This window comes from Podarcis bocagei, assembly GCF_964188305.1.
Source record: "Podarcis bocagei genome assembly, chromosome: 14".
Lineage (NCBI taxonomy): Eukaryota > Metazoa > Chordata > Lepidosauria > Squamata > Lacertidae > Podarcis > Podarcis bocagei.
In genome coordinates, this window is record NC_138139.1 from 45,935,509 (window position 1) to 45,959,548 (window position 24,040).

A 24,040-nucleotide genomic window follows, 5' to 3' on the forward strand; every position below is an offset into this window, starting at 1 on the left:
TTTGTATTAATTGGGCTCCTGAAAAAATGTCAGGTGTGCCTTATTAGGTGGGGCATGTAACTGCAATCCTTTCCCCATCCACACAAAACCTTTAGACAGTTATAGTCAATTCTACACAGGGCACAAATGACTGACAGGCAGATCATCCATTATTTAAAAAGGGTCCAGAAGTAAAATTGTTTTATGCAAATCCTCTTTTCCTGGAAACTTCTAGTCATACCTGCCTTTCAAATTAGCCCTTCTTTAGGTCTAAAGTGAACATACAAATGATTAAAGGATAGAAATATGAAATAACCAAATTATATAATCAGTGAAGAAATGCAGAAATCTGAAGAATTCCTTTTGAAGTCTGTCACAAGCTGAAGCAGAAAAAAAGAGCCACATGTTACACTACAGTCATAAAGTTAAGCAAACACTCTGATTTGGCTGTGTGATTTGTACCCGCACAACTCACTTGTAATGGAAACTGCAGGAGTTGAAACAGGATAAGCAAAACTCCAGAAGCTTTTTAGATTTTCTCCTATTGAGTCATTACATTTTCACACATTTGCTCCTTAGGATTAGTGTAAATAGAACTCAAGTCTCCTGCTCTGAAGACTTCCAATGAAGATTCATTGTCTTAAGTATTTTAAGTGACAGGGGAGAGGACTGAAGTCAAAGTGCAGTCAAACTAATGGGGCAGATCAGAAAACAATAGAAAACAGATATGTGTTTAAACCTTGAAAAGGAAAAATGTTATCCTGAAACATGGATACTGAACACAGTACTGTAGAATGGCATGGAAACAGAAGACTCTTGCTTACCTATGGTGCAGTTTGTAGTTATTTTTCTCCGCTTGGGGTTGTGTCGAAGCAGCTCTAACTCTCGTTTGGTTGGCTCCCACGTTGAATACTTCTCTCCAATACCTGAGCAATGAAGAGAAATAGATATGTACTTCAGAGGGTTGCTTGAAAAAGAGCTACAAGGGTACACTGAAACGTAAACTGTACCATCCATTAAGCTGGATTCCCCATACATATTACCCCAACAGTAGGCTTGCTTTTCTCTATAGTTCAGAAAGGCAGCAATTGACCTTCACACTATGTTCCCATAAACATGTACTAAAAGCACACAAAGGCAGCTACTTGTATAGAATTCCTACCCGTTTCCAAGTAACAGTTCTCTCTCTACTCTCCACCCGCAACAATGGGCGAAAAAACCTTCAATTAAAATCACAACAACAGATTGCCCTTCATGTGGGAATTTGTTTCGAGCACCCACCATTCTTTTTGGGTTCACAGAGGTCATTCTGCCAGCACAACTACTCATTGAAGCTAAATACAAATGGGCTCAAAAACAGCCCCACTGTATCCAGCTCTGTTCAATAAAATATGGCAAATACAGCAAAAAAGCAACCCAACTTCTTAGACAAGCTACACACCTATGTTTAAAAGACATAACATAGAATCAGATATGTAAGATGGGATACCAAATAGTGTATTTCCAAAGAGAGAGAGAGAGAGAGAGAGAGAGAGAGAGAGAGAAAGAAAGAAAGAAAGAAAGAAAGAAAGAAAGAAAGAAAGAAAGAAAGAAAGAAAGAAAGAAAGAAAGAAAGAAAACACATTTTGGGATGTATATATCAAGGAACACCTTGTATTTCCTTGAAACTGTCACTGCAGACTGGATCTCCAGAAATATATGTCAGGACCCAAAGAACCATAAATTAAGTTATATGACCTGAAGGCAGCTTTAGATTCATCCTTCTCAAAGAATAGTCCCCTATGGATGGTAAAGCAGCTTTGAAACAGAGACGTTTCAAAGGCCATTCTGGTGATCAGTATTCAAAGAGAAATCAAAAGATTTAATCTGGCTAGCATGAACCCCTTGGGTGAGTCGAAGCAGCTCTTTGGGTTCCAGGCTTCAGTTAATCTACATGCTCCTGAAAAATATTTAGATGCACTGATTTTAATGTCTTAGGGCAGTTATCACCTCTCAACAAGAACAATAAATAAATAAATACCACCCTTATCTCAAAGAGCTATAGCTGAAAATTTGTCATTCCAACAAAGCAATAATGCTTGTGAGGAAGAAAAGCCGCAGTTTGAAGAGATTGTTCTTTAGAAAGGATGCTAGCAAAATGGACTAGATGCAGGAACCAAGTGCACAAGATTTTTAGTTTGAGATACTAAGGGACCAATAATGATCTAAGAAGCAAATCAACAAAGAAATGTGCAAGACTGGCTACTGTTAATCATAAAAGAATTTGGGTACTATTATGAAATGCACTATTGTAAAAACGAGGTTTAAAGCCAATTAAAGTTCATCTTGTTCTGTGTGGAATGCATATTGCTCATAGTGGTAGTACAGAAAGCAATCAAGCAAAAGCATTGTGCAAGACCAGGGTAAAACGGGTGGTTAGCATGTATAGCAGGCTTCCTCAAACTCAGCCCTCCAGATGTTTCTGGCCTACAACTCCCATGATCCCTAGCTAGCAGGACAAGTGGTCAGGGATGATAGGAATTGTAGTCTCAAAACATCTGGAGAGCCAAGTTTGACGAAGCCTGATGTATCGTGTGCTGTGAAGTGTAATAGTTATTTGATATTCCATTTTTAAAAAATGTTTTTAAAAATATTTCTATTCCAATATTTTTTCATGGTTGTTTTTTTAATTTAACTTGTGCACCACATTGGGTGCCATTTTTAAGGCAGAGAATATGGCCAAAAAGAACTCCACATAAGTGATCTTCCAATAAATGGAATGTTCCTCATGTGAAATTCAACAAAGCATACATCCCATCATCATCTTTTTCTCCTAACAATTGAAGAGAATAAGAAAAATAAATATGACCCACAAAAATAAAGGGAAAACTAATTTCCATGAAATATTGGGCTAGGTGGCTACAGTGTTTCAGTACATTATACAGTCTGCATTTGCAATGATGAATGAGGTACCATTACAAATACGTACCTACAACACAACTACTTAGCCAGATGCTTCTTGCTGGCATCTTCACTACAGCATTTAAAATTGTCCATAAGCACATATATTACAGAAACTCATCTGCTCCCACAACCCAATGCTGCTTTAACTAATTGAAAACATTATAAATCTAATATTAAGTTATGCTACAGTTAGCATGAAGGAGTTAACCTGGTACAGCCTGTTAAAGAGGCTTCAGAACAAAAATTATAAACAAATATTCAGTATGTAAGGAAAGCATGTATTAGGGCAAATCAAACAGAAATAGGCATACACGTTTGTGTGGATTAGTGCCCAATTACTTAACAGAAACAATTGGTCAGCTCAGTAACAGAAAAATAACCACACAGTTAATTACATGGACAAATATTTAGAGCAAAACAGCTTGGGTTTCTAGTTCTCTTTAGAAAATGAGTTTTGTTCAGTTTTAGAGTGCAAGCCAACTGTAATGGCGCCTTAGGTGGTCTCCTATTTCTCTCGGGAAACACTTAAAACAAAACAAGGTACCACTCAAATAGGTAAGAATGCTGATGCCAATATTTTAGCAGATATACAACTGCTTTTTCAGCACATGGTCTGTTGTGACATAAAATTAGGTGCATTAATATAATGACAACAGTAGTGACTAACCTAAAACTAGAATCACAGAAACTGACAGACTGAAAATGATCAAAGAATACTGTAAGCTCAGTACTCTCCAATTGCCAGTGGCTGCTTCAGACAGAGACTTTTAGTAGTGTTAACCACTGAAGCATTCAGGGATTGCTGCTACAAATTTACAGAATTTAAAAGGAATATAGAGATAACTGTGTGTAGCTAAGGTTTTTCTTCTAAATGATAAAAACACCACACTTTGAATATAAAACTGTCATCTTGCAACGTAAAATCAGAGTTGGAAGGGACCTTGAAGGACATCCAATCCAAACCCCTGCTCAGTGCAGGGTCTGCAATGAAGGATGAGACTCTAGCATCCATGGAAAATGCCTATCCACAGAAGGACAGCCATCATCCTCAAGGCAGCCTGCTGCACTGTTGAACAGCTCTTACTGCTTAATAGTAACAAAGCATTCACAGAGCTCTCCCTGAGCATTCCAAACAGTTCCAATGTATTAGGAAAGCTAGTTCAGCATAGTGGATAAAGGGCAAGACTTGGATTGGAGAGAGCTAGGTTCAAATCTCACCTAAGCAATGATGCCCACTGGGTCACCTTATGGGTTAGTTAGGCAAATACAGTGGTACCTCGCAAGACGAATGCCTCGCAAGACAAAAAACTCGCTAGACGAAAGGTTTTTCCGTTTTCGATTTGCCTCGCAAGACAAAATTTCCCTATGGGCTTGCTTCGCAAGACGAAAACGTCTCGCGGCTTTGTTTCCTTTGTCTAAAAACAAAGACATGTTTTGTTTATAAAGTTAATTTATTTTCCCTTCAATTTTTGAACTGCTCTTTAGAGTATGTGTGACTTTAAAGAGCAGTTAATAAACTGTTGTACCAAATTTGGCTTTGTTTGGACTTTTTTTGACCATAGGAACGCATTAATTGATTTTCAATGCATTCCTATGGGATTTCGTGATTCGCAAGACGAAAAATTCGTTAGACGACAAAACTTGCGGAACGAATTAATTTCGTCTTGCGGGGCACCACTGTAGTCTTAATGGGCTATAAAAAGCTTCCTCTATAATTTATCATTACCACCTTAAATTAGATGAGTATTATCCTCATACCGCAGGTAGGTGTTGAGAGACAGCAGCTTAATGGAAGCCCTAGTCTTATGCTTTAGATGATTAGATCACACGCTTTACCACTACACTAACATTCTACATTCTCATGTGCTTCAATTCTAATTCTTAAAATACTATTATACCATCGTGCAGCCAGTAATATAAAAATATAGTATTTACTTGAATAAAAGTGCAATTTTTTGGCCAATATCAGCTGAAGTCTAATATTTACAACTATATGCCATACAACCATTAATGAGACCTGGCTGCATGTTTAGTATTGGGCTATCAATGCCAGACTACAAGTCACCAATTTATATATTTTGTCCAGTGCAGCTGTTTTGCTCTTTCAATTTAATTACTTCTTGGGCCAAAGACAAGCGCATATTAACACATTTAACAGGTTATTTGATTTCCATACACAGAACACAAGGTTTAAAAACACCTTCACAAATATTTATTGTTGGGTATTCTTCAGCACTGTTAGTTACCTTAAAATGAATTTTGCATGAAACATTGTATGCTATGATTTTCTTGTTCTCAAATCCACCACTCTTTCCCCCACCCCCTTTCTCTGCCTGAACTACTTCAAAATATTAGTAGTCACAATTTTGGAGATTGACACAGAGGTTCTTTTAAAAATGCTTCAATTTGGCCAGAACAATGTTTAGTTTTGCTTTCCTCTCAAAAAATGAAAGGCATATTTTGGAGTAGGTCAACCATAGAAAGTTCATGCAAAGGTTTACCACCCTTTACCTCCTGATACACATTCTCAGTAACAAGAAAGCAATCTATAAATGAAAAAGCGGCATTGTAAACCATGATTCTTGTCTTAAAATGGCAGATAATCGGCAAAGGGACGCTTGTTAGTGAAATGCGTCGCCAGGTCACACTTCTTACCTGTCATTGTACACTGGTAGTGAGAAACCATTGTTGGGGTGAAGGCTAAAAAAGAAAAAATTAGGGAAAGCAAACTGAATAACAAAACAAATGTGTGTACATATACTTGTGTGTAAATAGTTACAGATATACATACTATATGTGTAAACAGAGTGTGTGCTTATAAAGCTGGCACATTCTATGAGATAATCACACAGGGATAGAGGTGACACTTTGTAGGAAGGGAACAGATTTCTTTTCTGCTATGCTTAAAAGTAGATTTATTCTATCTTACCCTTAACTTTGCACAATCACAAGAGAAGGGGTTACTTCATTGAAAGTAAATTTTAAAAGTGTAGGTTGGCTGAAATTTTATGAGGTGTGCATGTTAAGCAGTCTAGCCTCTGAAGATAAATAATCTCTACATTTGTTGCTCCTACAACTTGCATTGGTACCCCATTTCCCTATTATTGATTTCTACCTTTTGATGGGTGGGAGGGCCAGGTATAACTAAGAATGAAAGCGAGCATTCTTTCAGCAGATACTTAAATAAAATCAAACCTTGTAGCTTCCAAGCCTTCCGTTGTTCTTCTTTGGCAATTTGTTCCATATCTTTGTCGTATATGTAATCTTGACACATAAAGCAGTATATACCCCCATACAAAAGGTCTATGGCTGCAGAAACATAAGGTAGTTGGGAAGGGGGTTGGAGAGAGAAACACACAAAAATTTAAAATTTAAAAATGTAGGCATTGGCTTCCATAATAGCATCTACACACATATCCCCTGACCTCAAAAGGGGGAAGAACAAAAATACCAAATGTTACTATGCCACATGACACTTTTAACGCCAACAACCTTTTCTACAAACAAGTATTCTCAGACAAACGAAGGAATGAACATTTAAAATATATTTCTCAGATTCTCCTGGTAGTTAAAATTATTCCGCAACTTGCTGGTGGTTTTGCTGTTATCCTATGTAAAATTTAAGAGAATCCATGAGCACCCATGCCTTGGACCAATGTTTTTATGGTGCTGACAAGCACTACATCTGTGCTTTTTACTGTATAGTCCATCACTGTTCGGGGTGGTGGTTTGGGGTGGGAAACTCATGTAAAATCAAGCAAATGCAAGAAGATCCGTTTTAATTCTACTGGATACGACTTTCATCCAGACACTATGGAAAAGCAAATAATTGGTTCAAACGTGTGCTCTCTTTCTCTCTTAGTCTGGGGAGGGGTGTAGCAACCAGAGCAGTTGTTGCCCACAGTATTCTGTTCCAAATGTTCTAAATATTCTAAATGTGCCCACATGTCCACAGATGTCAATAAAATATTTACAGCTAACAATGTGGGTGTGCATTTCTGGAACAATGCAGAATGAATAGTCCACCACCTAGAAAATGCTTCCCAAACTTTTTTGGCTACTACTCCCCTTGGTTCCAATAAACTCATCCCCAGTGCTTTCTATCTTAGCGACCCCAGTTAGAGTAACTGGACATGAGAAGGAGTGATTAATGCATATCAGTTCAGCAGACTTAGTCTGTGACTCATCAATCTGTTGGTGTTCCTTGCTTGGTATTACGTCTTGTATTGCTGAGTTTATTTAGAGCAAGGGAGATTTTTTTGTACTTGTATGTATCTGTATCTGCAAAAGCATAAAAACGATGTCCAGAACTGTTTTACTGATCTTCTGCAACAGAAAACTATTTGGACCTTAAGCTCCTTCCTTGTGGTGAATGGTACTGGGAGCAACTTCCTCTGTGAATCATATCAGATTCTCAACAACATTTTGCTATCCCAATCTTCAAACAGCTCTTGATATCATACACTTCTTTAGTGTTCTTATATGAACTTCAAAACCTACAGGGCATTCTTATACAAAACAGATTCAATCTAATTAATCAGCTGGTTTTTATCTGCTAATACTTACTTCTTGCTGAAAAGGGAGGTTCCAAAGTTGCCCTCTAAAGATGCACTGAACTCCAAAAACAGAGCCAAATCAGTCTCTTCCCAATAAAGACAACGCAAGCTATTTACATTTTTTACAGATATTATATACAGAAATCCTTAAGAAATTTCAGTTCAGACTGATGTAAGACACATAAAAAAAATTCTTGCATCAGTTCCACATCCTAATTTGGCTTAGATTGGTGCCACACTGCCCCATAAAAGATGAGTACCAGGATTTCAAACCTCCCATGGGTTCAGGTGGCTGCCAGTGTGTTCTGTCTCATTTTACAGATAAATGCCCTATTTCTCAGCTGATAATTAAGTTGACAGGGCTAAAAACAGATACAGTGGTACCTTGGTCTACAAACAGCCCTGTAAACAAACTATTCGGTATACAAACTCTGCAAAACCGGAAGTAGGTATTCCGGTTAGCGAACTTTACCTCGGTCTACTAACAGAAGCCGAATGGTGGAAGGGCACCAGCGGCGGGAGGCCTCATTAGGGAAAGCACGCCTCACTTTAAGAACGGCTTTGGTTTAAGAGCAGACTTCCGGAACGGATTAAGTTCGTAAACCGAGGTACCACTGTATCTAATTCACACATGCCAGAGGTACAGTAAGCCTCCTCCATCAGAAGAAACCAGGTTGACTTGAATGCAATGCCTGCATGTAACCAGAGCTAAATGAACCTCAAGATACAAGTCCAAGCTATTATAACCTCCTTTTTTTCTCATTTTGTTTTGAAATAGAATGTGAATCACAAATATCCAATTTCAAATCTTCAGGTATAGCAGCCCTGAATTCTGAAGGACTTAATGTATGCGAAGGTTCAGAGCAGTATCTGAAAATATCTTAAATTAGATTTCCCAAAGCACGTTTTGAGAGAAGCTGTTCTTCCAACAAAGCCAATACACTCTGTTTTAACGATGGCCAGATACCTTTCATAAACTTTATCTTTAAAATAGACCACTGAAAGAAGTACCACTACAGGCATTCCAAGTGTGTATTGCTCTTACTTCTCAACATTAGTAATCATTATAAGCCTAACCAAAGTAAGTTAGGGATATTATGTATCTTAATCTTAAAAGATGACTATAGTAACTAACCTACAAACTAAGGTTCCTATTCCTACCATTCTTGCTTATTATCAGTGTAGATTTAAAAAATAAAATGCCAATTTTAACTGTTGCATAGAATATGGTACTTGCTTATATAACAGTTACATACAAATTAACTGTTGCCATAGCAATAGGGTGGGTGGATGTTAGGAGCCTCATAAAGTGATATCTGAATGTTATATTTTAAAATAGTCAGATATTTTCAAGTGAATTATCATCGCCCTTTATATATATTATATACTACAACTTTATATTAAATCAAGGAAACCTCTGCAATTAGTTTAAATTTAAAAACAGAAGTCAATTATTACAAAGTCCTCCAGTATGTTATATGCAGTATGTGGAGATTTGAAGAAAAAAATGGATATTTATGGCTCTCATTTTATTATAATCCTGCCTCATGAAGAATTTTCAAAACAAGTTGGAACAAAACAAGATGGAAAGGTGGAACAAAGGCTGTTTTTTAGCTTGCAATTACTTTAACTTCTTCCATTAAGACCTATTTAGTACTCAATATCTCTGAATTGACACCAAGTTTGCAAGATGATTTTACCCAAGTACGTTTAGGGACTACGAGGCCAAAGCCTTCATCAAGCCTTAGAAACCTTTTTCATTAGCAGTACATGTGACAAGACAGCTTTGCTAACAGATTCCCTGGAAGCAATCAGTGAGATGGCATCTCAAAATACCCTTTCCCGTCTAACTTTGAGGCTCATGATACACATTGCAAAGTCAATCACTAACAAACTGCACCTGCACATTCCCTCTCATCTGCTCTCACACATCGCTGCACCTGCAGCTATTATCCCAGCCACTTATTGGCCGAGACTAGCAACATGAATTTCCTCATGCCTCAGCTCCTCTCTCAGAAATAACAGCCAATATTTTGGTTGGCTGCCCCACTTCTATAACAATGTGCACTGTAATGTCCAACTTTTTTTTTTTCAAATGAGGGGTAAAAGGTAAAGGGATCCTTGACCGTTAGGTCCAGTTGTGGATGACTCTGGGGTTGTGGCACTCATCTCGCTTTATTGGCTGAGGGAGCCGGCGTACAGCTTCCGGGTCATGTGGCCAGCATGACTAAGCCACTTCTGGCAAACCAGAGCAGCGCATGGAAACGCCGTTTACCTTCCTGCTGGAGCGGTACCTATTTATCTACTTGCACTGTGTGCTTTTGAACTGCTAGTTTGGCAGGAGCAGGGATCAAGCAACGGGAGCTCACCCTGTCGCGAGGATTCAAACCGCTGACCTTCTGGTCGGCAAGCCCTAGGCTCTGTGGTTTAACCCACAGCACCACCTGTGTCCCCAAATAAGGGGTAGGGGTCCAGATTTTCAAAATGACTATAGTGCCTCCTGCAAGACAGATTTTTGCAAGGCTTAGGTGAGCACATTCTATAGACAATGTAATATAAGCTCCTGTAGTGGGATATATAGAAGCCAAGGACACAGCAGAAAAGACCCTGTACGTTATGGGTGTGATCCCCAAACAAGCACATATTGGTTCTTTTCTACTTTATGTTCTTCTGTATATTCTGTACTACTCTCTTACAAATAGGGCAAGCATTTGAACTTCATCCTTCCCTCTAGGAACTGAGTTTTGTTTCCCCCTTATTGTAAGTACTCCATTATAGGATGGCCCCCACAATTTTCTATATATGGGGTATTTCTATATATGGGGTGCTCAACAACTTTGGCTCCATCCCTCCAGCAAAAATTCTGGCTGTGCCCTTGCCAGGATGTTTCATAGTTGGACAGGGATTTGAACCTGGATTTGCCACATCCAGTCACTAAACCACATTGGCTTTTCAACAGAGCAAAGTGCTACTGTGGTAGGACATCTAACCATTTGGTGTCAAACACAGTCACAGATAGTGGATCTGAAATAGGAATGAAGTTTCCTCGGGATTCAGGATTCTGCTGTTGAAAACTGCCTTAACTGTCTTGCATTCTGGCAGAAGAGTTCATCTATCAACTGTATACTGCCCTTCACAACATAAAAATACAAAATGAAAACACAAAATGCATAACAAAACAAAAACAAAACGAACCATTAACTCCCCTCTCTCTCAGACACATTTAAAAAGCCCTAGAATCTGCCACATGCCTGGTTGAAGAGTAACATTTTTGTCTGGTGCCTAAAGATATGTAATGAAGGTGCCATGCAGGCCTCCTCGAGGAACGCATTTCACTGCACGTAAGGCCCATTCCCACATTGCCACCCTCCAGACCTTTCGTGGGGAAGGCGCCCAAGGAAGGGCCTCAGATGACCACAGGGTCCGGGTTGGTTCATATTTGTGTCCATTTTCCTTTTCGGACAAAAAATCCAAAAGGGGTTCCATATTCAATGTCAGCAATAGTTTTTCTCTAATTAAAAGTATCAACTTTGCCTCCAACAATTTCAGAAACCATTCCTCCATATTAAATGGTAAATGTTTCCCTCTTGGCACATATAAGAGTCTCTCCACTGTGATCAAATGTTGAGATAATATTCCATTATTCTTTTGTATCCATTGGTTCACACCCAGTTCTGTATCTTCAATTCCCATCTCCTGTTATATCTGCCATGCTTTCCCCCATGTTATCTATGAATGACTGTTCCATTTGTGGTCCTTCCATTCTTTTTCTGAAATCCCCCCCCCGCCCGAGATTTAATAGCTTTATCCTCTGGGATTACTCTAAATTGTACATGGAACTCTTTCCCTCTCTCAATTCCATCAATGTCAGATTATCCAGATCTTTCTCCATCCATAACTTCATAGTTATGCATAGTGGGTTCTTCAATTTCATCAGTTGTCCCTTCTAGTTTTGCCATAGTTTCAGCTCTCAGTCCTGCCAGTTCCTTGTCATCTAAAGCCTCTATGTCATATTTGATTCCATTTTCCATTTCATTCATCTCTGGTTTAATTTCATTCCTCACTTCATTGACTGTTCTTTTAGTCTTCTTTTTTACCTATTCCCCCCCAAAGCCTATATTGTTTCATTGAGAGACATTGCTTGCTCCGTCATCATCTGCTTAAGAACATCCACAGTAAGCAAGGACCCTGAAGATCTCCTATTTTCTACCTCTTTTTCCCCCTTCTGCCTTTTTTCTTATTTTTTTCTTATTCTGAATGGGGAGGCTATTTTCCTGCTTCACTGAAGCTATTAGGACTTCTGTCCCTTAATGGCTCCCATCACTTCAGCAGCATCACAAGGTTAATTCCATTTCCATGGATATAGTGTCAGTTGGCAAACTAACTTTCAATTTCTTAAACACACTTTCTTCAAATAAAAAATGAAAATGAAAAATAATCCACTTAAAGCTTCACAGAGATTCCCCTTGTCCATTTAAACTTTCTCATTTCACACCATAAATCCAGCTTTTTTGTCACTTTTACTCAATGCCATAAGCAGCAGCTTTCTTTCCTTCTCCTTCTTTTATTATGGAAGGCAGTTAACTCACCAGGTGGCGATTCTCACTAACAGACACAGAAACTCTTTTAGGTTGTAAGTTATCCTGTTCCAAAGATGATTAAGAAAGCGAGGCATTTGCAGTCGCAGTGCCCATATTAGGGCTGCAGGGTGTTTGGGTAAGATGGTGGCTTCCAGGCACTGAACCCACAGGACAGGAAAACAACCCTCCAACAGTCTCTCTAAAGTGCAAAGAGCAAATTTTCAAGCAAACAAGAGGGGCAATCCCTTCATTTCAACTTCTTTGTGGAAGTGAAAGCTGACAGCAAAACTTGTATCTGGCTATCATCAAACACCATGCTGCTATCTCCATTGGTAAGGAACAAAAAAAAACAACCTTCCGTTTGCCTTGGTCCCTCCCCCAGAAAAATGTACCTAACCATTTATAATCACCCCAGCAGTCGCTCCACCAAGAATGAATCAGAAGCAACAATTCATCAGTCTGAACAGAAAGATTTAAAGCCATCCTGTGAAAGATGGCAAGTGAGTAAGTCCTACCAGGCATGCAGAGGCAAAGACGTACATAAGAAATGTATCTGTGACTGGTCTTCTGGGATCAGACAGGTAGCTACCAAGGGACCTGGAGAAAGGCATTCCTTTGAGATCAAGAGTCCACAGGTTAACAAATGGATGCCTAAAGTCCTTCAAATTCCTTGAAGTCAGTGCACTTCTTTGGGAGGAGGGTCACCTACATCAGAACCAACTCTTTCCAAGTGAGCAATACAAACCTAATTAAAAGGTATTTGAAAAAGAAGAGGTCTGCAGTGTCAATCTCCACAGAAAGAAACTGGAGGTGTTTAAAGATCACAATACTGCCTTGTCCATACTACTGATTGCTGCAGACTTTCAGTTCCTCTGGAAAATGTAACATAGTACCCACCCCAAGAAAGTTGAACTAATTTACGATTTCTGCTTCTCTCAGCCATCTATGGTTCCAGATGCACCCAGAAACTCATTATTTGCTTATTTACAAATGTGTATGTTAACTACACTGGAATATCCACTTTCACTCTCCCATACAATAGAATTGATCTAACTACGGCTCAGAAATTAAGCACAGATGCACAAATCACTGTATTTACAAAAACAACATGCATCTTGGCAGCAGCTCTTATATAGGTCTTGCGGCACTTTGCAGTCTATGTAGAGAAAAAGGAAGAGAAAGAAAACATGAACCTCCTGCAGAATTTCATCTCAGTTGGTTATTTTTAATGACTAATTCACCTTGACTACATTCAAAGTAAAATACCCTGTTATTAGTTTTTGTTGTCTCTTATCCCATTTAGCCATTATGGGCAGTTCATAGGACAATTACTATGGAGCTGAAACTAACAGGAGCCAGTCCTATTGTTTCTAACTCTTGAGTCGAAAGCTATTCTATTCTGTTTCTCAACCTAGCCCAGCAGTTCTCCAGGGTCTTGGAGAGAAGCCTCTCACACCACTTGCTATTCTGGAGATAGCAGGGACTGAATTACAGTGGTACCTCGCAAGACGAATGCCTCGCAAGACAAAAAACTCGCTAGACGAAAGGTTTTTTCGTCCGCGATTTGCCTCGCAAGACGAATTTCCCTATGGGCTTGCTTCGCAAGACGAAAACGTCTTGCGACTTTGTTAAGCCGTTTAAACCGTGCTTCACAAGACGAAAAATTCGCTAGACGGCAAAACTCGCGGAACGAATTAATTTCGTCTTGCGAGGCACCACTGTAGAGACCTTCTGAATGCAAAGCATGAGGATTCCATACTCCCATTTTGATCCTAATTTATGATATTTTCTGCATAGCAAAACACAGTAAACCCGGCTCAAGGAGCACTCCAGTTGTCCACCAACACTGAAGAAGTAGCAGGTGGCTGGAGCGGAGACCATCTTTTCAGTCCTATCAAACATGCATTCCTTCTCAGAAAACAAAGATTTTGCCTCTATCTGCTATGCCTTTGAAAATCCAAGGAATTAATATTGCAGTGTGGTCCAGCAGGCCTAGGGCTACAAAATGAGACTCACAAAGAAGAGGACTGCCACAGGCTGGGGTCTCACTGTAGAATACAGAAGCCTATAATTACCTTGTCAGCAACTTGCATTCTTTTTTCAATCAAGAGTCGTATTCTGAACTGATCAAGGGCTTGGGGGTGGACTAGCTCCACCCACCAACTCACCTCCTACAAAGCATATGCACCAGCAAACGGCTCCAAGTTCTTTCTGCCCAGGAGGAACAGTAACAGATGCTTTGGCACAGTTCTTCCTATATGCACCTCCGTTCTGACTTATACACACAGGACAAATTTAGGTTGCTTTTAAAGGCCATAGAAATCAAGGTGTTAGAGAGTTCTAACTATATCTCCGTTTTGGAGAAAAGTAGTGAGATGCATAATACTGAATGGGAAGGGAAACTTGTCCTCAAGCTCAGGGGTTACACGCTGTGGGTAGATTTCATCCCTAGTACATGCAAATACATCATTCTGCAGTATATATGTAGCTGCTTCTGCTAAAGCTTCACAATTTGTTATCTGGAGCTTCAGGTTCTGCTCGTCTCCATGGAGACTGATGTAAGCTCAGCAAAGTCACTAAGTGCTTCAAAAATAATTTCAGTTCATTTTGAGATGTGTATGCATGTAACATGTTTTTTGGGGAGTGATCAAATGGCATTCCAACGGTGTTGTTTCAGGCACTGCTGTTAAGAATATTTTCATCTGACATTTCAGGGCTAGCACACATTAAAAGAGTTTCCCCACTCGTAACCTTGGCCAGAAGGAATTTTTAGAATAAGTTTTAAGACTTATATGCACTCTAAATACCATATTACTACCATATACAGTAGATTCCAGGCAATTAATTGTAGCAATTAATTAGACCACACACTTTATCTCTCATTCTCTCCCATTTTTCTTAAGCTAACGGCCAGTTCCCTTTGGATAGCTTCCTTTACCTCCAATAATCCTCTCCCCCCAAAAAGTTACAGGTATGTCACTCTTATTCCACTTGGTTGCAGATCTAAGCATCCCCACACTTTTCTGCTGTATGTTGGCACCACCAATTTGTCAAGCAACTAAATAATAATCATTACATTTGTAAAAAGTATTTCTTAAAAAAAAAACCTGTAGGTGGCAAGCACCATCTTAAGAGGCACTCACCCCTCACTCTCACGCAAGAAGGAATGCCTTTGCCAAGATGTATGTCTGCTGTGATATACAATATCTTTTTAAAAAGTATGCTTCCTTTCTTCAAAACTTCTGTTAATGATATGTAAATTTATGCTAATTTAAAATGAACTTAAACTTATTCAAGTAAGATTTCTCTGATCATGCAACAGCCTCATTTTTCTCATACTGAAACGCACATGTTACCCTCAGAGTATAGGTCAAGGAGTTCAAGGAGCCACTGGCCAATGGGCCTGCAAGATCCCATTTAAGGTAATAGCAGCGCTGTAAAAAATAATAATCATGAAGCAACCCTGGGAACCTCTTCCCCGAGCATTCCCAGAACACGTAGGTGCACTCTGGTCTGCCTGCTCCTAATTCCTGCAACTGAAAAAACCCCTTAGCTGGTGAAAAGAAACACACACATAACTTTTAAGAATTCTGGCCCTCCTATTATGGTTTCATTGTGACAACTCCCATGCTATTTTCCAAGCCACTACAAGTTGACTGCATTTGATATATATGAAGCTCCCGTATACTGGATCCGATCATGCTCTTTCTAGACCAGTATGTAGAACATAAGAAGCTGCCTTATACCAAATCAGACCCTTAAGTCCATCTAGTACTGGCTGGTAGCAGCTCTTCAGGGTTTCTGACAGGGTCTCTCCCAATCCTCCCTGGAGATGCCAGGAACTGAACCAAGGACCTTCTGCATGCAAAGCAAATCCTCTACTGCTGTGCTATGGTCCTTTCCCAATATTTTCCTGTATTCTCTAACTGGCAGTAGCTCTTAGGGGTCTCAAGACAGAGGACTGCAACCAAGCAATTGTTCCCAGCTAATTTGGATACTGTAATTTGTCCTTGAGAATACAGTGGTGCCCCGCAAGACGAATGCCTCGCAAGACGAAAAACTCGCTAGACGAAAGGGTTTTGCGGTTTTTGAGCTGCTTCACAAGACGAAAACGTCTTGCAAGTTTGTTTCCTTTTTCTTAACACCGTTAATACAGTTGCGACTTGACTTCGAGGAGCAACTCATAGAACGCGGTGTGGTAGCCTTTTTTGAGCTTTTTGGTGATTTTTGAAGCTTTTCCAAAACTTTTACAACACCGTGCTTCGCAAGACGAAAAATTCGCTAGACGAAAAAACTCGCGGAACGAATTAATTTCGTCTTGCGAGGCACCACTGTATCTCAGCTGGTGCCTGGATCACTAGGAGTTCCCTCAGTATCAAAAGTTTGAAAACTAATGTACTTTAGAAAGGATACGGCATGCGTGCAACCATGCACAAAATGTGGGCAAAATGTCTGACTTTATGCATTGATAATTAAGTGAACAGGTAATTCAAGCTTTGTGGTTTCAGTTAAGCCTTTTCAAGATGTATAGTAAGAGTAAGAAGTACTATATGTAATAATTATTTAAATAATAGGGCATTTGCATAGACATTGATAAGATAATATGACATACTGTTTGCTGACTCCTACCAGGCTGAGCATCTGACAATTCTGGGAAGGTGAGGCAGTAGATGGAAAGTTTTTAACTAACGAAGTAAATACATGACAATCAAAATTCATTTTTTAAAACACTCAAAAACACCTTCAAGGAGGTTGTCTATCCAAGTCACAAATACAGAGCTCATACATTAATGCAGGCCTAACTGAAAGGCCTGCTAGGTGAACTGAGAACATGTTTACTTCTTTATAAATAAAAGGGATTTAAGCATTTTAAAAATGAAGGTTTTCCAGGATAAACCACCAAAGACCATTTGATTTTAGGCAGGAAATTATAAAATTTAAAAGATATCAAGATCCAATGGAATTAAGTGTCTGACATTTTCTGTTAAAATCAAGAGATCAGCTTTGTAACTGTAACACTCAGGTACACCAACATCTTTCATGATTACAAATGAGCTTTGCATCATAATAAAATGGAAAACATAAATACCACTCTCCTTTCCACTAACTAGAAAGCAGTTAGTTATTTTATCTCTCTCTCTCTCTCTCTCTCTCTCTCTCTGTGTGTGTGTGTGTGTGTGTGTGTGTTTGACTTATTTATTTTTAGCTACCTAGTCTCAATTAATCAAGGCCATAATTATAGGGTAACTTCAGAATGTAAATTACCAGAAAAAATGAGTGGGTTGTTGTTGTTGTTGTTGTTGTTGTTGTTGTTGTTGTTGTTGTTGTTGTTGTTGTTAAGCATTCCCTAAGCAACACCCTCTGGAAATGACCATCCAAGTAGGATTGGAACCACTGCAAAGTGGTGCCACCCACCCCTAGTTCGGACAGTCACTCCAGCAGAATACCGTGGTCGAGGGTATCGAAAGCCGCTGAGAGGTCAAGAAGAATTAACAGGGACACATTTCCTTGTCTCTCTCTAGGCAGGGGTCATCATACTGAGCGACCAAAGAAGTTTCTGTGCCAAAACTGGGCCTAAACCCCAGTTGAAACGGATCCAGAAAATCTGTTTCTTCCAAAAGTGCAGTGCCTGGATCTGGTCTGCAACCACTCACTCCAGAACTTTGCTCAAGAAAGGGAAATTAGCAACTGGCTGGTAGTTAGTTAGGTTTTCCAAATCCAGGGAAGGTTTCATAACAAGTGGTTTTACCACTGCCTCTTTTAAACAGGCAGGGATACCCCCTCTTGAAAAGAGGCACTGATCACCTCTCTGGTCCAGCCAGCTGTTCCGTCCGTGCTGGTTTTTATCAGCCAAGAGTGGCAAGGATCTACAGCACAAGTGGTCGCCCTGACCAATCCAAGCACCTTGTCCACATCCTCGAGCCTTATCAACTGAAACTCATCCAACACAACAGGACTAGACTGTGCTCTGGGCACCCCATGAGATTCACCTGCTGTAACAGCACAGTCAAGGTCTTGGTGGGATGCAAGCGATTTTATCCTCAAAATGCTTTGCAAACAAGTCACAGCGAGATACAGTTGGTTCTACCACCTCCTTTGGGCCAGCCTGTAAAAGGCTCCATACAACCCAGAAAAGCTCTGCCGGACGACATAATGAGGATGCAATGGAGGCAGCAAAGTATGCCTTCTTTGCGGCCTTCACTGCCACTAGGTAGGCTCGATAATGAGCACTTACCAGAGTTCAGTTGCATTCATTCGGATCTTTCTTCCACTTGCATTCAATCTGTCTCCCAACCCTAAGCTCTGGAGTATACCAGGGGGGCAAACGGGCTCCATGAAGTGGGAGCGGGTGCTCAGGGGCGATTGTGTCAATAGCCCAAGCCATTCGGGTGTTCCAGAGGTTGGCTAGGGCTTCGACAGAGGTGCCAGTCATATCAGCCAGAAAAACCTCCATATGAAATATCCTCTATAACCGGAAGAGTCAAGTTGTCTGGGTTCTGAACTAAATGTAGTATTTTCCACATTGCAAAAATCATGCATTAGTAAACAAGCAATGCTATTGCAGGAGTCTAAAAAGATTGCTTACCTAAGTTGTGTCGCTTTGCCTTTGCGTGCTCGTGGATGTGTTTCTTTGTAAAACAGCCAAAGAAAACACAGTACAGGCAAGAATGAAGTCTGTTCAGATGGGCACCACACATATGACAGATGCACGACTTTGCCTGAAATACAAAGATGATATTCATTACAAATAGCAAATACTTTATTGTGTAAGTTCATCCACTCTCTGATTAGGTTTGTAAGTACTAACATATGTGTGACATTTATTTCTACTTTCCAGTATTGAAATGAGCCAGACTGATAGCTAGAACTGAATTCTACATCCAAAAGGGATATGCAGACAGCTATTATGCATGTTTTTCCACTAATGAAACACTTTTATAAACCCTTATCTCTGTTGGTCCATCCCCATTTATTATGGCACAGATACAATCCAAAACAATACCTATCAGAACAGCTAGAGATTATTAGAAAGTGGTGCAACATCCTGTTAACCTTCTGCTAGCCAATCAGATGTCTTTAGTCAATTAAGATTTGCAAACTGCTAAAATGGATAGCTAAGCAGATAAAACTCATCAGATGAATAACTTGCTTATTTGTTTATTTATGCAGCTAAAGTTGCTGGAGAATATTCTCTGATGCACTGAACTCTTATTATAAAGACGTGAGAAAAGACAGAAAAGACTTTTTTTGATAATATAAGGAGAGAGTTCCCGCCACTGTGCTGTAACACAACACATTTTAGACTAGCAAAATGTCTCTTATATGTATGATGGGGACGAAGGATGTATTCACATGCACAACGAACATATATTACACACACAGTTTGCCAGCGAAGGCCTGGCCACCTGCTGTCAGGGATGTTGATTTGTTTTAACCCCCACTGCAACTCCATCCCCAAGTATCCTTTTTATTTTAGTCCATTCATGAATGATGACCATTCATTCCTACTGAGAAAAGAAAGGGGTACATACAGAAAAATCACTGCAGTGGAGGTTAGACATGCTTTCTGTTTCTTTTGATCCCAGCACTCAATTCAGGATTAGTCTCCTCAGCTGTGTCACAGTCTGTTTACTTTGCCCCAGAGAAATGTGAGAGTTCCAATCTGCATCTCCTTCCCCCGAGTTTTACTTTCTGGATATGTTAAAATATTGGGAACTGGGTTTTGTTTTGTTTGTACTTATTATTCTATGTCTACCAAAAACCCTTTTGTCCCCATTCCATTTCCCAAGATTTGTACAGAAGTCAGAAGGTACCAATTTAAAACTGCATGCTGGTCTAGACACACAGACTTTAGGAAATGGTTAGGTATTAAATTCAGGTGGGAGGTTAACCATTTAAGCACTCCATTAAAAAACCAAAACCATTTAGCCATTGCAGCCAACCAAGTTCTGTTCAATGCAGACTCATTTAAACTAATGGACCTAAGTTAGTAATGTCTGTTAATTCCAATGAGTCTACCCAGAGAAGAACTTAGCTGGATAAAACACTTTAAGTCCAACTTTGACTTAAGCATTGCATCCAAGCTGAGAGGTGAAAACAGATCCACTTACAACAGCTCCCAGGGTGGGAGGCTGGGAGAAGAAAGGGAAGTGACTGGGTGAGCTGGGAGAGTTCACCCCTTTCTGTGTGAGACAAGGGTTAAGATCTACCTTTGAGAGAGCACTTTGCCTTTTCTTCCCTCCCCTTTCTTTTTCATTTAGATTAATTTGTTTTTTTATTGTATTATGAAAAAGCGTCAATATTTTTTAAATGGAAAACCGATCCTCTTACAAACCCAAAAACACCCATCTATTTTATGGATTATTTTTAAACATAGATACAATTCCAACACTTATTTACATAAAAGTTGCAAATTTCATAATGCATCAATACAGAGCTGTAATTCTTGGGTACAAATGGCTAAAATATGAGCAATCTCTCTGATGAAAGGCACTATGTCAAGAACTCTTGACAATTTTGTTTCTAATTTGATTGTACAGAACACAATGAGGTAACAGAAAAGAACCTACTTTGTTACAGGCACTCAAGAATGCCTAGCAGAAAGTGACATCATTTTGTTCCTGGCAGTCTTCAAAAGTAAAAAAAAAAAAAAAACACCATGTGAGAAGTAAGGACAGGAAAAGGAACTCCCAAGGAGGGTGGGCTAAGTAGGTATAGGCAGGAAGAAGTTGGGCTTATTCTAAAGAAATGTTACTAACCTGACATTTCTCAATGAACAGTAGACCATTTCCATATTGAGAATGCCCAAGAATTAGAATGCCCACTCACATTAGAATGTTTGGAAACATTCTATGACATCACAGCAGACTAGTCAATGGCAAGTAAGAAGCCAACGTATTAGTAGAGAGGCAATAGCCATTCTGACCTCACATATATAAAAAAGCAAATTCTCAAACTTGCAGGCAAGTACTAAACAAATGTTTTTGTTCAAATTTCTATACTGCCCTTCATCCGAGGATCACAGGGTGGTTTGCAAAATCAAAACACAAAAATACATACAGTGGTGCCTCGCAAGACGAAAAGAATTCATTCCGCGAGTCTTTTCGTCTTGCAATGTTTTTCGTCTTGCGAAGCACGGTCCTTCGCAACTGCGCCTCTTCAAGCGGCTTTAAAAAAAAAGCGCAAGACGTTTTCATCTTGCAAAGCAAGCCCATAGGGAAATTCGTCTAGCGAAGCAACGCAAAAACGGAAAACCCTTTCGTCTAGCGAGTTTTTCGTCTTGCGAGGCATTCGTCTTGCGGGGCACCACTGTACCATTGTAACAAACAAAAACAATACTCTCCCCCCCCAACATTTTAAAAGGCCATAGCTAGTTTAATTAGGCAAATGTTAGTTATGAGCCAATATGCACCAATGTGTCAGAAAGCAGCTTGAATGCTGGGTTAGAGAAACTGTCAGCTGCCTTGGATAACTATTTAACTGCCAAAATTATTCCGGGGAGAAGAGAGGGAAGGAATAACACCTAGTGAAGCAAGAACTCCTGTTCAAATGAATGCTAGCCCCGCCGCCTAAATGCCAATACATGTGTTGACTTTGTCCCTGACTGGTGTGAGGCCAGCATCCTTTCAAGAAGACCTAACACAGATGCAGAGATTGCATCCCCATGAAGGTAGTTCTTCAGTCAACCACTGACTGCAGCTAAGAGGCAAGTAGGCAGCATGTTCTCAGAAGCCCTTTCATGTGTGTTTTGTTACCAAACACCCGAAAGAGCGCTAACAAATCTGTTCCTATTCTAATCAAAGAAAAAGCTCTTCTGATACCAAATACTGCAAGACTTACAATGATTTATTACTAGACAGACACTGAACTCAACTGTATTCTGTAATCTTAAACACGTTTAAACTAGGAGTCCTACTGATAATGGTTTCTGGGTAAACAGGCTTAACAACAAGGTGCAGTTCTAATGATGCAATTCTTTTTCAAATCACGACTTTTCCAAGGAAGTTTGGGAAAAGATAGAACATGGCAACATCAAGGTGGCTTATGAATCATTAGCTGGGAGTGTTAAAAATATAGACGGCTGCTATTTATGACATTCAGCATTGCAACTCACAAAACTAAAGTTTAAAGAAATTATGCAAGCCTGTAACACAGCACTTGGGACTGAGATCTTAATTTTTCCAGCTGTTGACAAATAGCAATGTTGTTTACTGGTTTAACCATCTAGAGTAGGGGTGGGGGACCTTTTCCAAAGAGAGGGCCACACTCCCTTCATGGGCAACTTTCCAAGGGCCACATGCCAGGGATGGGCAGGCTCAGATGCAAAAGTGGGTGGGTGAGATACATAAGTGGGCAACAAATGTGATTCTTACCTTTGTACAACAGAGATAATTTCAGACTTGTGGAAGTGAGAGGTTTCTATACACACCAACCCACATCTCTTCACCCTCCATCCAGGCAAGGAAGCAGCAGCATCTCAGCCTGGCAAAAGCAGTGGAGGAAGGTGCAGAGCAGAAGGGGGTAGCGTAGCCTTGGAAGAGGGTGTAGCCTGGGGAAGTGTTTCAGGAGCTGAACAGAAGTTAGGAGGGCTGCATCTGGCCACTGGGCCTGAAGTTCCCCCACCATGATCTAAGAGGGTAGCGTATGCTCAAAAACATTGTCCGGGAAATTTAAATACAGTGGTACCTCTGGATGCAAACGGGATCTGTTCCGGGGCCCCGTTCACATCCTGAAGCGAATGCAATCCACGTCTGCACGTGCCGCGATTCGCTGCTTCTGCGCATGATGTCATTTTGAGCGGAGCGTAACTTGAAAATGCTCAACCTGAAGCATATTTAACCCGAGGAGAGCCAGTGTGGTGTAGTGGTTAAGAGCGGTAGTCACGCAATCTGGGTAACCGGGTTCGTGTCTCCGCTCCTCCACATGCAGCTGCTGGGTGACCTTGGGCCAGTCACACTTCTGTGAAGTCTCTCAGCCCCACTCACCTCACAGAGTGTTTGTTGTGGGGGAGGAAGGGAAAGGAGAATGTTAGCCGCTTTGAGACTCCTGAAGGGGAGTGAAAGGCGGGATATCAAATCCAAACTCTTCTTCTTCTTCTTCTTCTTCTTCTGTATGCCAACTAGATGCCCTGGTACAATATTGCAGCCAGTGCTTATCAGACCTCGCTTTAAGTGTCATGTGAATTTCCCTGGTTAACCAAAGCTCCTTCAAGGAGTGGGAAATTGGGGAGAAGAAAGTTGTTGTTGTTGTTTGAATTTATATACCTCCCTATACCCGGGGGGGGGAGGTCTCAGGGTGGTTCACAGAATAAAATCAAGATATAAAACCACAAAATACCTAATAAAAATAAAAACAGTAACCCAATATCCCCCCCAAAAAAAAAACATTTTAAAGAGGCATGGGTTGTAAATCAGATCAACCAAAGGTCTGGTTAAAAAGGAACGTTTTTGCCTGGCACCTAAAGGTGTATAATGAAGGTGCCAGGCAAATTTCCCTGGGGAAAGCATTCCACAGATGGGGAGTCACTGCAGAGAAGGCCCATTCTTGTGTTGCCACCATCCGAATCTCTTGAGGAGGGGGCACACGGAGGAGGGCCTGAGAAGATGATCTCAGGCAAAGGAATAAACTTTCACCAAATAACCGAGTTCTTCTGGCCCATATTATGAAGTGGCACAACTGAACTGTGATCTAACCCACAACAAAATGACATGCAAAGCAATCCTATGCATATCTTTTTGGAAATAAGCCCACTGACTGAATGGGACTTACTCATAAGTGTACTTAGGATAGCAGCCTGAAAATTTGAATGACGATGATTTATTTCATTTATGAATACTTCCTATGAAGCATCTCAAAGCAAATTCACAATAATTAAAAATAATTAAAAATAAATTTTAAAAATCCCAACAGTACTTAACAGAAAGTCATGAGGGCTCCTGATAGCCCTGTCATTATGCTTATTTTTTTCTGCTGCGATTTAGG

General features: G+C 40.1%; 1 protein-coding gene across 9 annotated transcripts in view; it reads right to left on the reverse strand.

The window, feature by feature from the left end:
* Positions 1 to 24,040, reverse strand: part of USP22 (ubiquitin specific peptidase 22) — a 106,928-nt gene that overhangs the window by 56,276 nt on the left and 26,612 nt on the right. For 3 of the 9 annotated variants that reach the window (XM_081169553.1, XM_081169551.1, XM_081169554.1), the window contains exons 2-5: positions 18,645 to 18,777; positions 6,118 to 6,231; positions 5,578 to 5,622; positions 804 to 905 (exon numbers count right to left, since the gene is read on the reverse strand). In XM_081169553.1, coding sequence (XP_081025679.1) covers positions 804 to 905; positions 5,578 to 5,622; positions 6,118 to 6,231; positions 18,645 to 18,777 — 394 coding nt within the window. Of the gene's footprint in view, positions 1 to 803; positions 906 to 5,577; positions 5,623 to 6,117; positions 6,232 to 16,670; positions 16,744 to 18,644; positions 18,778 to 24,040 lie in introns of those variants that run through there. The other 6 variants (XM_081169552.1, XM_081169555.1, XM_081169557.1 and 3 more) reach the window with 5 other exon arrangements.